At 37.0% G+C, this 13,717-nt stretch overlaps 1 protein-coding gene across 2 annotated transcripts; it reads right to left on the bottom strand.

Moving 5' to 3' along the window:
* Positions 1 to 4,468: 4,468 nt before the first annotated feature.
* LOC137959083 (probable thiol methyltransferase 2) lies at positions 4,469 to 10,583 on the bottom strand. Of its 2 annotated transcripts, XM_068806382.1 has the most exons (9): positions 9,871 to 10,582; positions 9,558 to 9,808; positions 7,082 to 7,212; positions 6,837 to 6,923; positions 6,464 to 6,564; positions 6,280 to 6,379; positions 5,306 to 5,352; positions 5,080 to 5,158; positions 4,469 to 4,891 (listed from the first exon to the last, which is right to left on the bottom strand). In XM_068806382.1, the coding sequence occupies exons 2-9, from the start codon at positions 9,796 to 9,798 to the stop codon at positions 4,838 to 4,840; spliced, it is 840 nt and encodes a 279-aa protein (XP_068662483.1). In that variant the 5' UTR covers positions 9,799 to 9,808; positions 9,871 to 10,582; the 3' UTR covers positions 4,469 to 4,837. The 2 variants fall into 2 exon arrangements, with proteins under 2 accessions (XP_068662483.1, XP_068662491.1); XM_068806390.1 differs by lacking the exons at positions 5,080 to 5,158; positions 5,306 to 5,352 and having other exon boundaries at positions 9,871 to 10,583.
* Between the last annotated feature and the right edge of the window lie 3,134 nt (positions 10,584 to 13,717).

The following is a 13,717-nucleotide window of genomic DNA, read 5'->3' as shown; positions in this document are numbered from 1 at the left end:
AGAAGCAGTAATCATTAATCAATAGGCTAAGATAGGCAGAAAAAAGGGAAAAAATGAAAATTTTACCCTACCAGTCCAGAAATCTGGGAAAAACTTTTAAGGAGATTGCTGAAAATGGAGAGGAGATCCACAAAATCCAAAGAAACATGCCCAAGACTTGCGTTACTGCTCTTGCCCACTTTGCAATGATCAAAGTCAATCTATCAACCAGATCCTCTTGCACTGCCCATTCGCCTGGAGTGCCTGGTCTCATTTGTTTCATAGGATTGGTCTCTAGACATGCGCCACTCAAGACTTCCTTCCATGATCCAGTCCTTGCAGGGAGTCCAACTCCCAGAGCTTGGCCAGATGCTTCTCTCATGCTGCCTCGGCTTCATCCCTGGTCCATTTGGAAGAAGAGAAATAACTGGTGTCTCCAATGCAAATTTAGGAACTCCGAGGAGATCTCCGAATCACTGGTCAAGTCTCTTCTTGGCTCCTCACTAAGGAGTTTCAACAACACCTTCAAGACACCCACATGAGGAACATTTGGCACCTGACTAGCATGGTTGAATGGAAACCTCCCCCCATTGGCTACCTCAAATTGAATTTTTCATGGCAGTGCTATTGGTCACCCAGGACCAGCAGGCTTCAGCAGAGCTGTCTGCACTGCAGAAGGCTCCTCGTTCTCCTCGTTGCTTACAGTGGACCCTCGGATTCTCTGACTATACTACAACAAAGCTTGTTGGCCTCCTCCACGGCCTTACCATCAACCGTGACCACTTCTTCGATCCGCTGATTGTTGAGGGAGACTTCAAAATTATGATAGACAGGTGCACCAAAGCCAAGGAGGCACCTTGGAGACATTGGGCTACATACTTTAATATTTGTACCATCGCCTCAAACCTGCATTGTGCATGGACTCACATACCCCGTTCAGCCAACTTTTTTACTAACGTTCAAGCCAAAATGGGAACCTCCCTTTAATACTTTGTGGTAACAGGGGAGTTTCGTTAACTTGTACTCTTCTTTTTTAAATAATATTCACACCTTATTAAAATAAGATAAATAAAATAAAGTAAAACCTTTGAATACCACTAGCATGCATTTAACAATTCAGCTTTATTATTAATCTCGTTTATATGCCAACTTCCATTAAGTTAACTTGTCCAAAAGGAAAAACCATTAGGTTTGTTATTTCAGTTAAAAAACTATCAATTCCACTGAACTCACTCTCTCTTTCTATTTGATTTAGTCTTTTTGCCCTTTGCTGCTGTTTCTGCTGCCATGAATGCTGTCTTGGTTGCCGTTGTTGCTTCAATGGCATCTGAAAAAACTGAAAATTTATTCATAATGTGGTCTTCTTACTTTTCATTCAGCTCTTCTGATCATATGTGTAAACTTCACGCGCTTTTGTTTTCTAATATATGCTAATAATGATATCCAGAGAATCCAAGCCTCTCTGTGTTTTTTAATGGTATAATATTTACAAAGTCAATGCTTGGCCGATGCACTCATCAGGTTCACCCTTCCAGGCTCGTCACTCATGCATGGCCAGAACTGACCTATAAACTGATCTTCATTTGAAATTCAACATTGCTTATTCAATCAAGCAGGCTCTCCTTGTGTATTAACACCTGCAACCCTTCTAAGCTTTAGAATAATAAATTCACCAATAAAAAGCATAAAAATTTGTAGCAAGTCAACTAATTGAAAGACAATAAACAAGCTGAAAATTTACATATTACCCAAAAATTTTGAAACATATATCACAGGGACTTTGTTAGCAGCTCTGTTGTATTACCCCGTAAAAAAGGAAAAACCTGTCCCAAAGAATTATTGCAAAGATGCACAACAGCAACCTGTTTTGTTCGTTTTCGAAGGCAATAGTAAGTAGGGATTCAGTTTCTAGGCTTTGATGGAGTTGGAGAAGATGGTGGTTTCAAATCTGGATACTGCATCGAAAAGGAAGATTTGCAGCTAAGAGTAAAACATATGGTTAACTTGAGAGTGCAAGTATATACTTGTGCTCTAATATAAGCAGTTATGCATTAATCCAATTTTCATGCGTAGAATCAAAATAGGACCATATATTCGGAGAAGTATAAGGTAATTATTTGTCACAACGCCAGTTTACAATTAAAAAAAAAAACTAGGGAGGGGAAAAACATTCATTTGGATATGGTGAACTTGGTCTTCCAAAAGGGAAGCATGGTTTAGAAGGTGGATGACTGGCCTTGACATAACCATTTTCAGGTTCCTTTCTTTCTTCATCTTGATCACTTGTAGAAACGAGGCTCTGACTATTGTCTGCATTGACCTTCTTCCCTCCGTCTTTGCTCACATTGAGCTGAGCTGTTTTCTTCTTTCTCTTTTTAGGATAAACATGCAAATATGGTGGAAGGAAGTTTTCTTGTATTTCCTGAAGGAATCAAGTAAAAGATCCATCAATCTCCATTTCCTTCATTTTCATAAAAAAAGAACAGTCTCCATTTCCACTCTCTCTGAAACCATACCATTATACCATGTGGGTATTCCAACAATATTCAGTAAGTTTCTACTTCTTCATAAAAACAAAGATAACACAAATGGAGTTGCATCTTTCCGTGCTTCCTTATAGAACCTCTTCATTATTCTAGGGGAGAATATGGCAACAACAACATCTTTATGAGCAGACAATAATATGACACAGGATGTTCAGATTCAGAAGGTATCAAATACCCATCAACAATGAAGCTTCCAATCCCTGATTAGGCCCTACCTAGAACACATTGCCAAGCATGATGTTGCACATACATAGACAACAAGAAACTGACCCGCCATCCATCCTTGCCTCTGAGACCCCCTTTGATTGCATAGGCTTCTTTAAAACTGCTCTTGGATAAGAGTTCCGCTACTTTCAGGGAGTTACCATCAAAACTACCTTATACAGGAATAATAATAATACTCGGCAAACAAATGGCACAACATTGTACCCATTGTACCCATACACAAATAAGGTTCTTAGGAAAAACTCTGTATCCTTGTGTCCTATATGAGTAAAGGTATCCACACATAGTGACCCGTCTCGACTAATAAGTAGTCAAGAAGCTGCCTAATCTTCTTAATAGAAGATGAAATAGACCAAACTTCTTTCTTGCTGCAGATTCAGTGAATTGGGATACAAAAGGAAAATAACACTTCTTTAAGATACAGTAGAAAAGATGATTAATTATATGCTCCTTTAAGACAAACAATGAACCCACAGTCACTATGATCATGCCAGTGACTTCACTTTTTATCACCAGAAGCAACAGAAATTTTCTGTTCCAAAAATTCATTAATTTATGTTGAAGCTTTCTTTCACATGCCACTGTATCCAGAACAATTTCTGATTAGATGAAACGAAAAATCCGTAATACAATTCCAAAATTTCTGAAGGTTATTATTTCTTTTGTGGAATGCTTCTATTTTGGTTTTTTGTCTGCAAATACTTGTATTGAAGACCTTCATTATCCTACTCCTTTACCTTTCATCAAATTTTGTTTGATAACTCACTTCCTATCCTCTAAAAAATGTTAACCAATATATGCTCTTATCATTGTTCTCATTTCTCTTCACTGCTATACTTAAAATGGAGAGATTATTTTGCACCGACAATTGACTCTTATTTTGAAGAGAAGATGATTTAATTTTTCTTAACTTAAGAAAAATTAAACCGCCTTCCTCACGGCGTGTGTCGTCTTCCTCAACGACGGGAGACTATGGCAGTGAACCAGCAGGCAACGGCGATGGAGGTGGCGGGCCAACGGGCAATGGCGACGGAGGCGGCCCTTCGACAGTACGTCGAGAGGGAGAAGAGAGGGAGGCCGAGAAGCACTGTAATAGAGGCTCGGCCTCCTGTGCTCTGCGACAGAAATCGAGAGGGAGAGGACAGGGAGGCCGAGAGAGAAGAGAAGCCGAAGGTCGCACAACAGAGGGCGATTGAAATCGCCGAAGGTCGTGAGCGAGCGAGAGAGAATTTTTTTTCCTCCAAAACCCTCATTCGACAGAGCTTCCTTCCCAACAGCCTGAACCCGAGATGTAATTGAGCAATGGTAAGTGAATTCAGAGTTCGACCCCTCTGAATTCACTTACCATCGCTGTAAGCCTAAAACGGGGGGAAACGAAATACATCAATATTTTACTTTTCCCTTGCAATTAGTTGCACACTAATAACCTTTATTTGCGTATGCTTCAAATGATCTTACAAGCACTAGATAAGAAAATTTACTTTATTCCTACGAGTAAAACAATAGGGTTAAAATTGGTAGCCCTACTAGCAAATGGATTGTCATTTTAAACTTAATCAAATTGTTGTCGTTTGCATCGTGCTAAATGAGAGCTTCTACTAGGCAGGCCTCAATTATTCTTTTACAGGCTCTTTTAGTTTTTTATTATCAGGTCATGCATAATCAAAGAAATCAAATTCTTGCATTTTATTACTGTTATTTCGTACATATGGATATTCCCCAAGTGTTTTGAAACTAAATTATCTGCTTTTAAATCATGAAATGCCTGTATCAATAACACAATCCATTGAATCTTATGCCCGCAAACCAATGGTAGAGACATGATAGTTAGATGCTCATGGAGTCTTTATTTTTTCTCGCCCTAACAGTAGCAGAGATGCATCAGACTGGACTTTGTGCCAGGCCAGAGAATCCTTCTTCACTTCTTTCTATACGAGTTCTTCAAACTTCAAACAGGAAGCTTATACCAAATACTACTGAGCAAGAAAGAAACAATGGAAAAATGAATCACAAATAATTTTCGGGTATTGACTCTATTGGAATTAGCTTTTCTTAAAATCTACACGAATTACTGAATGGTTCATGAATCACAACTGAGACTGCTGAAAGGATTTCTTCCATCTCCCGAGTTTCTCTCGACCCTGATGACAAATGTGCATTTTAAGCTTCAAGTAGGATAGTAAAACAAACAAAATTCTCTTTTGCCCCAGAGAATAAATGAAGGTGTGCAAATGCCATGGTAACACTAAAGAAAATGAGCAGACCTACTGACAAGAAAAAAAACATGATTTTTTAATAAGCAATACTAAAGAAGTGTACTGCAACATACCTTGCGGGGCTGAACTGCAAGCTCATTATCTATTATTGAGACTGCTTTAAAGCCCAGAGGATGCAACACTTCCTCATAACTATGAAAAATGTATAGAAATAGTATCATGTCAGTTATCGACAAACAAGTGTCTTCCACACTTTACAATATCTGACACCAAATTCAACACTGAAGGTGAGAAATACTCAGCAAAGTTCAAAAAATAAAGGCCAGGGTTGAATTTTACTCTGCCACAGAAACTTTGTAAGGAGGTCCCCCTACATGATCACTAACCTGACACAGTAAAAATGAAGTTGGATTGTTGTTATGCCCATGTGAGATACACTAAGTAAGGAAATGAAGTTATACTGTTGTTATGCCCATGTGAAGATACACTAAGTAAACTAAGGAATTTCTGAGACTTTTGATCATCTTGGCTCTGCCAGCAGTGGATACAAATAAACAAATACCAGTTGACCCTGGACTTATTCTTTTCACAGGAAAATAAAATAAAAATAATTTACCACAATTTATTTTCATGGGAAAATATCATATGGCACTTATTGAAGTTGATCAAGCCGCATTTGCCATGACATGCTGCTTAACCAGAGATTTAAGTTCACTGACAAACACTTTATGGTTGCAACAGGTTGCTTGCCACAGAGATACCCAAAATCAATGTCAAAAAGAGGACACCAAAGGACACCACAAAATGAACATGATCCTAATATCTTCAAAAGAAAAAGGTAATAATTGATTTCTAAACTGATGGTCCTCAACCAATCTCACTTTGTGGAAACAGAACAAGATAATCCATCAATTTGATCTTTTGGGATATGAGAGGAGAAAAGATTTGTGATGAACGAAATTGAAAGACTCCCTAAACATATTCTGAAAGGAGGGAAGATTAGTCTTAAGATTCACGTACAATTGCTTAATCAATACTTCCTGTGTTCCAGGTGTTGGAAAAAAAAATGAGAATCCCAATAATTCAACAATTGACATGGAATAAATAAAAGTACATGCATAAGCAGGTATAACAAAGACCCAGAAACTAGGATATTTGGTCAATACTGCAATGACCATTTTGTGACTTTGAGTGTTGCAAATTATTGAGGATAAAATAAAAACTCCTTCAGGCCCTCGATTGAGATTCTGGAGCCAAAGGAAGTGTTATCAAATTTCAAATTAAGCAAAAGGAGTCACAGGAAAGACATTCACCGGAAACATCAATGTTATAAGCTCTCCATCTGGTTTTAGTAGATCTTGAACTCGTGTAGACCAGGCTGGTCTCCTCCCTGGTTCAATTGCACAGAAAAACCTGCATGGTAACCACCATGAAAATTACAATAAACTCCAATCCCAAGTTAATGGGAAAGTGAATTTTAGCCCAAGAGAACCATACGTGTAATCAAATATGAGATCAAACAGCATAGTGGGATGCCAAGTGAAAAAATCTGCCTTTAGAAATGTGAAGCAATCTGCAGTTGGCAGGGAGGAAGACAACTGGCTTAACACATATAAAAATTGGTTAGAGACAATCATCCAGAAATCCACAACAAAAATCAGATCAGCTTAAATCAATGAGTAAAAGGTTCACAATATGACTTTAAATACAAAAGATTTATAAATTCAGAAAGCTAGTTTTGTTGTATGGTCATTAAAGTTAGCTGATGAAAGATATATGTAGTGCACGGGTGAATGAAAATCATCAAATGAGTTAAAATCTGGGTAGAGAGTAGAAGTTGCACATTTGGTTTATATTACTATAGACTCACCTCTTTTGCTTTCTTAATAGCATTTTCTGAAATGTCCAACCCCACAACATACCGTTGAGGACCCGCAATGGCAACCACATCATGGCCCTATCATAAATATGGTCACAGAACTGATAACAAGTTAACTATTGTTTTTTGATGAAAATAACAAGTTAACTATTCCCAATTGTTTCAGGTCAAGAGTAAGATTATAGAAAGTTATTAATGGCTAAGCAAGAACAATAATAACTTTAAACGTTTCTCACACTGCCACATCCAGGAACTAGTATCCTGCCCTTTGGAAAGCTTCCCATTTGAAGAAGATGTAGAACAACAGGTGTTGGCTGACCCAAATCCCATGGCGTCATTTCTTCTTTCCAGCATTTTTCCCACCCATCTATTCAAGCAACCAGGCAACTAAGTTGTGACATGAAAACATGAACCAAGTTCCACAAGTCGACATAACAGTAATACAAGTGTGTTAGGAAAAATTAGTACCTCTTCACGAAGACTCATGGTAGTTCAAAATAATTAAAAATGCACATATCTCATTAAGGAAGACAAACATTTGACCAGTCAATGCAAACTCTAATATATCCTAAACAATCACATCAAACCTAAATAGACAATTATTGTATTTGCAATAAGAACTCTCAAATTCTAAGTCTTGTCAGAAGTATTCCAGCATTACTCAAACAGGAAAACTAGCATTTATGGAGCAAAAAGGAAGAACTGCTCAAGCACAATCCTCCCCCCCCCCCCCCCCCCCCCCCACACACACACACACACACACACACTCACACACATTATGAACTGCTCAATTGATTGATCTTCATTGCCCAGGGGTGGTGAGGCCTTTCTCCATGTGGAATGCATAAGCCTCTAGACTGGGTACCAATCATGCCCACTGATGCCCCATTTCTATCCATCTCTTTGTGGTGTTCACCTGCCTAAAGTGCACCAGCAAAACCAAGCAATCCCATAATGTTGTTGCCAATCACTTGAATTCTCCCAAGGGGTACCTCCTTCTCTTGAACCCACCATAATCTGGCAGGCCTGTACACTCACACCTCCCCATTTTTCAATCCAGCTAGCATCATAAGTTTTTGGATCACAAAAGATACGGTTGTGTAGTATGATGAAGTAGCAGCAAGGAGAGCACTAAGACAGGTCTGGTAGGTCAATTCGCATCTTCATGGTCAGCTTGTGGGCCTTGAGAGATAGGAAGGCCTATTTCCAAGAGGTGTTGCATGGTACATGCTTTTGAGAAGGCAAAGTTCTTTATTAGTTGATTCTAAGAGCCTTCATCAACACATTTCTTTAGATAGTAGGCACTAAAGGTGTGGGGAAAGAAGAGATTGGGCTCAATGCCACATCTTTCATCTACGAGCAGCCTCTGCTCGAAGGGCACATGAGAATAATCTACATGCAGGAATACACAACAAGGTTAGATAGGGTTACAGAGATGTGTTTTTTCCAATATCCAAGTGGTCCTCTTTAGCAGGTCTGTGTGTTTCTAGGTTCTTAATCAGATGGCCCAAATCCCACTATTTTTTACCACTGGTTAACTAATCAGTAACACTGCATTTATGACTATTGAGATGATGGAAGCCTCCACTCTGTTATGACTGTTTAGGCATTGGAAGAAAAATGGAGACTCCAAAGCACTTGTTCAGCTTTCTTGCTTTGTGATGCTCTCTCTGCCTCAGAATTCACCATTAAAAATCTGTCTGCTTCTCATGGGCGATCATCGCAGGCACACAGAGGATCAAAGACTTACAAACAGCCCATCAGCTTCCCTCTGCTCCGTCATTAGGCCCATCATAGAGTTCTGGTGGTAACTAAGTTTGTCAAATGAAAAACATGAGCCTTGTCCAACAAGTCAACATGACGATAACAGGAGTGTGTTAGGAAAAGTTAGGCTCTCTTCATGAGGACTCATTGTGGTTTAAAATAATTAAAAATGCCCATATCTCATAAAAATGACAAACATTTGACTAGTCGATGCACTCTAATATGTCTAAAATAAATCCGACCAAACTTAATGGGGGCGAGCAGTGCATTAGTAATTGGAATTCTCAAATTCTAATTCTTATCTGACACTATTCGAGGGTTACTCTAACAGGAAAAGTACCATTGATGGAGCAAAAGAAAGAAAACAGCTTTAGACACGTTTGCATACACACAATTGTGGATGCTAAAAACTCATGTCTCACAATTAAGTCAAAAGAAAAAAACAATGTAGATACGAAATCATTATTTAATTTCTCAAGTCAATACGATCGAAATCCACTAGCAGAGAAAGTTAATGAAACTCTTGCAAATTCTAATGCATGATGCAGCCTATTTTCGAATTAACCAAAGCTACCGAAAGCATATATGTCAGAAGTCCATCAACTAGACTGATTAATTTAACTGCTCATACCAATCAACCAACTACCAAGCCATGCGAATACCAACCTGATCTCATAAAATAACCCAGGTGCAAGAAATTCAACAGAAAAGCAGGAAAAAAAAATCCAGACAAAGTGATCAAATCAGATTCTAAAGGGATGCACGAACTCCCTGAGACACCCATATTTCTTTAAAAACAAAGCTAGTATTGCAGTTGGCCAATCTCAGACCTACAGAATCCCCTATGACCAGGTGGAATTCCTGAACCTAACAAACCTAAAATGTCGAAGAACCAACTGAAACAAACAGAGAATAAATCAAGCATTATACGATTCAGCATCGTAATACCTGCAGCGTCGCTTATTACTGTCCCTTGCATTCGTGCAACTTTCGGGTTCAATTTCGGATTTTTCGACGGTTCGTTTCTACTGCTTTCCATTCTCAGGCGTGTCGAACTGTGGGAACGATATAATTTTAACCACACTAACAGATTGGCGCTCAGCATAAGAGTGTTTGAAGGATATCGCGGGAAGCGAGTCCACAACCAAGCTGCTTTCCTCAGTTGAATTCCTCCCACCACCAGTGCCATTCTTCCATCCCTACCATTTTAACAACTTTTTAGTAAATCTCACATAATACACGAGAAGACGGAAGATTTTACCTCGATGGTATTCTTGTAATTTCATCTAAACCAACGTCCGACACAAGGATCCGAACCCCGACGAGACACAGTCGTTAGGTTGAAATTACCGAAAGACCTACACTCAAGCAAAAAATCAGGAGGGCATTCATGTCTCAAGAACTTTTTTCAACTTGTGCCTTTCCATCGCTCCTGCGCGCAGGATTCTTTCCCAAGTTCCATCGTAGTTTCCTTCTCGCCGGAACTCCGACCAAGCTATCCCGATTCACTCTGTATCCTGCTGGAAGAGCTTGGGTCTTACATTAAAGAAATCGAACGGATGTCCCCTCACAGTCTCTCATCGGAGAATCTCTAGCAAGCTCCAAAAGATATGGAAGCTCAGCTATCGCCTTTGGAACGGCCGTGCTGATCTCAATAACACCTTGGATATCTGATCGGACAACAGCAGTAGCAGAAGCCTTCTCAAAAATTCAACGAAAATCAAGAAACTCCGATAGATTGCAGCCACTCTACTTCTTCTGGCAGGAAATGTTTCAGAAATTTCATCTCCAGCCTTCAAAACGGCGTAATTTTATTACTGGACAGGCTTTACTGCACGAGCTCAAGATGTTTGATCTGGCTGCAACCTGCGCTGTGCAAGCCACGGATTTCACGCCGAAGATTGACCATCAGCCGATGTTTAACAAAAAAGAATGGAAACTACCACTACAAGAAAAATGGGTTCTCCCAATAAAAAACCCTCCAACGAATTCAATTTTCATGTTTCCAGGAAAAGCTTCTTCCTAACCTATTTTATAGATTCGTTAAGAAAAAACTTTTTCTCAATGAATTATGATTCACTTTCTGCCGGTGAATCTGTAAAATTCGCTTAACATATTGCTGGCAAAATTTTCATGCTGCCTGCAACTGACAAAATTCACTAGATATCATAAACACTGCTGGGCCTGTTTGGAATCCACATAAGAAAAAAAAAAAAGGGAGAGAGTAACAGATAATTATTGAGAGAAAAGAAACAATGAGAGAAAATCACTTTAGTTAAAATTTGTTTTCTCAAAATGATGAAATTATGGGAGAATATAAAAGAAATAAAAATTTAGAAAATTTTAATCATCAAAATTTTAAGACTTACTAATTTTCTACGTATATCCAAATAAGAGAAACTATATTTTCCTTCTATTTTCTCTCACATTTTCCATGGACATATAAACAACATAAAAGAAACATATTTTCTTTACTTTTCTTTTCTTTTTCTTTTTCATTCTTTTTCTCTTTCTTTTCTCTTCCTTTTTTTTTTTTTGTTTGGATGCCCATAAAAAATGAGAGAGAAATTAGAAGAGAAACATAATTTCTCTTGTTTGGATATACGTGAAAAATAAAAAAGAAAATAAAATTAGTAAATTTCAAGTTTCATTTCTTTCTTTTCTTCCCAAATTCTATTATTTTCTGAGAGAAAATTTATTAACTAAGAGAGAAAGTAATTTTCTTTTTTAGTTTCTTTTCTCTCATTGATTCGCTGCTGCCAAACAAAAAAAAATAACTCTCCCCTTTTCTTTTCTTTTATTTTCTTTTCCGTGGGTTCCAAACATGCCCTTAATGTAATTTAACTAGCTTCTTTTGAACTACTTTTACTGTTTAAATATTATTTATTAAATAATAAAAATAACTTAATCTCCTTAAAACTTTAAAAAGACGTAAATACATTGTTATATAAAAAACCATTATTCAATTTTTTTTCACCTCTAATAAATAATTAAATATTTAAATATCTTGATAAACAAAAAAGATTGCACTTAACTATGTTTTATGAATATATCTATATTCCCAATGAAAGGTTTTATTTAATTTAAACATAATATACATGATAAGATATAATTATGGGTAAAATAAAAAAATTATTAATGAACAAAAGGAACAAGATAAAGGACTTTTCCATCAATGAGGCCAAATGATAAAACTGATTAATAAAATTTTTATATTTGAATATTACTATGTAATGGAGTTTTGTATGACTTATTAAGGTCATTATAAGCATTTTGTTCGTTAGGTAAATAATGTTAGTGGATTACATTAAAGAAGGTGGTATGAAAATGAGGGTAATAAAAATCTTAAATAAGGGTATTTTAGATCATTTCTACCACTAATTTTAAACTCTATGTAATGTCGGTGATTATGCATTTCAAGGGAAATAAGAAATTAGTGTAAAATAATCGCATTTTGCATGTTAAGGGTACTCCGAATAACGTTCAAGCAAAACGTGAAACATGAGACCATGACTAGAAGGGTAATTTTTTTTGTCATGACAGTTAAATTTGAAAGTAGTTTATAGGGATGTTCACTTAATCAAAATATTTTCAACTTATTTTTAATTTGTATTAATTTGATTTGAGGAAAAAAAGATTAGGAATGATACATTAATTTTTTTCTCTTTTATTTTTTTATTTTTCCTTTTTCTTCTTCTCTTTTTCTGATTCTTTTATCCTTTTATTTTTTGCTTTCATCTTTTCTTATTTATTTCCTCTATATTTCCCCCCAATTTTCTCTTCCGTATTTTTGTTATCTTTTTTTCTCAGAAAATGATGGATTCTTATTTTTTTAGATAGATTTGTTATTTTATCTCATTCATTTTCTCTTGTTGTCGCCAATTATTTGATCTTGAGATTTTTCAACCATCACTAATGAATTTGTCGACTGAAAGGTTATTATTCTATTTTTTTAATCTTTCTATTTCTTATCTTTTTTATCTTTATTTTTTTTGTACTGGCTTCTGTTAGTACCGTCATAGATTTTTAATTGTTTGCCTCATAACTTTTTTGTTATTGATACGTCCATTCACTTTGATGGGTTTATTTTCTTAGTTGGGATATCGTTTTAGGTAATCAGGTTTAATATGTGTTTTACAGTATTATAGTAATGAAGCATGATTTCTTAAGATAAGTTTAGTTTGATTTTTTAGATAAGCTTGATCTTTTTCTTAGTTAGGTTATCCTTTCGGGTTCAATATTTATGTATTACAATATTACAATAATGTAGATTGATTTTTTAGATAAGTTTAGCTTATTTTTTAGAGAATCTTGGTTTTTTTTTTTTTTGGTTGGGCTATCTTTTTGGGTTCCAAACAAAATTAGGTATACCTAATTTTCATTCTTACAATCATCATTGAATCGAATGACTTAAAAATTGATTTCGTAATATTTTACATTTATTTACTCTTTTATGTAATCATGTTGATGTTATTTTGAGGTTTGTTCTAAGTATTATCAATTTTTACCCTAAACCATAAAGCCCTAAGCCCTAAGCCCTAACCCTAACCCTTAACCCCTTAACCCCCTAAACCATAAACCTCGACCCCCTAAACCCTAAGCCCTGAGCCCTAAGCCTAAGCATTAAGCCCTAAGGTCTAAGCCCTAAGCCCTAAGCCCTAAACCTTAAACCCCAAACCCTAAATACTAAGCCCTAAGCCCCAAGTCTAGGGTTCCCTAAACCCAAAGCCCTAAACCCTAAGCCCTAAACCTTAAACCCTAAACCCTAAACCCTAAGCCCTAAACCTTAAACCCTAAACCCTAAACCCTAAACCTTGAGTCCTAAGCCCTAAGCCTTAAACCCTAAACCCTCAATAATAAGTCCTAAGCCCTAAGCCCTTAGCCCTAAACCCTAACCCGTAAACTCCAACCCTTAACCCCTAAACCCTAACCCTTAAACTCTAACCCTTAACCCTAAATCATAAACCCTAAGCCATAAACCCTAAGCCCTAAGCCCTAAGCCCTAAGCCCTAAGCCCTAAGCCCTAAGCCCTAAGTCGTAAACCTTCCAGCCTTAGCCCTAAACCCTAAGCCCTAAGCTCTAAACCCTAAGACCTAAGTCCTATGCCC

The sequence above is a fragment of the Aristolochia californica genome, unplaced genomic scaffold (genome assembly GCF_029961685.1).
Source record: "Aristolochia californica isolate CCGP_79_NKW_82.1479 unplaced genomic scaffold, dmAriCali1.0.hap1 SCAF_1, whole genome shotgun sequence".
NCBI classification, from domain to species: Eukaryota; Viridiplantae; Streptophyta; class Magnoliopsida; order Piperales; family Aristolochiaceae; genus Aristolochia; species Aristolochia californica.
This window is presented reverse-complemented; position numbering and strand designations above follow the sequence as displayed.

Bases quoted from the DNA above. Each gene is read 5' to 3' on its own strand.
- LOC137959083 (XM_068806382.1), bottom strand. From the start codon at position 9,798: ATGGCACTGGTGGTGGGAGGAATTCAACTGAGGAAAGCAGCTTGGTTG. The intron at 5,159-5,305 runs GTAAAATTCAAC...CATTTTTCATAG, and splicing joins TACAAAGTTTCTGTGGCAGA to TTATGAGGAAGTGTTGCATC. The intron at 4,892-5,079 runs GTATGTTGCAGT...ATTTGTCATCAG, and splicing joins TTGCAGTTCAGCCCCGCAAG to GGTCGAGAGAAACTCGGGAG.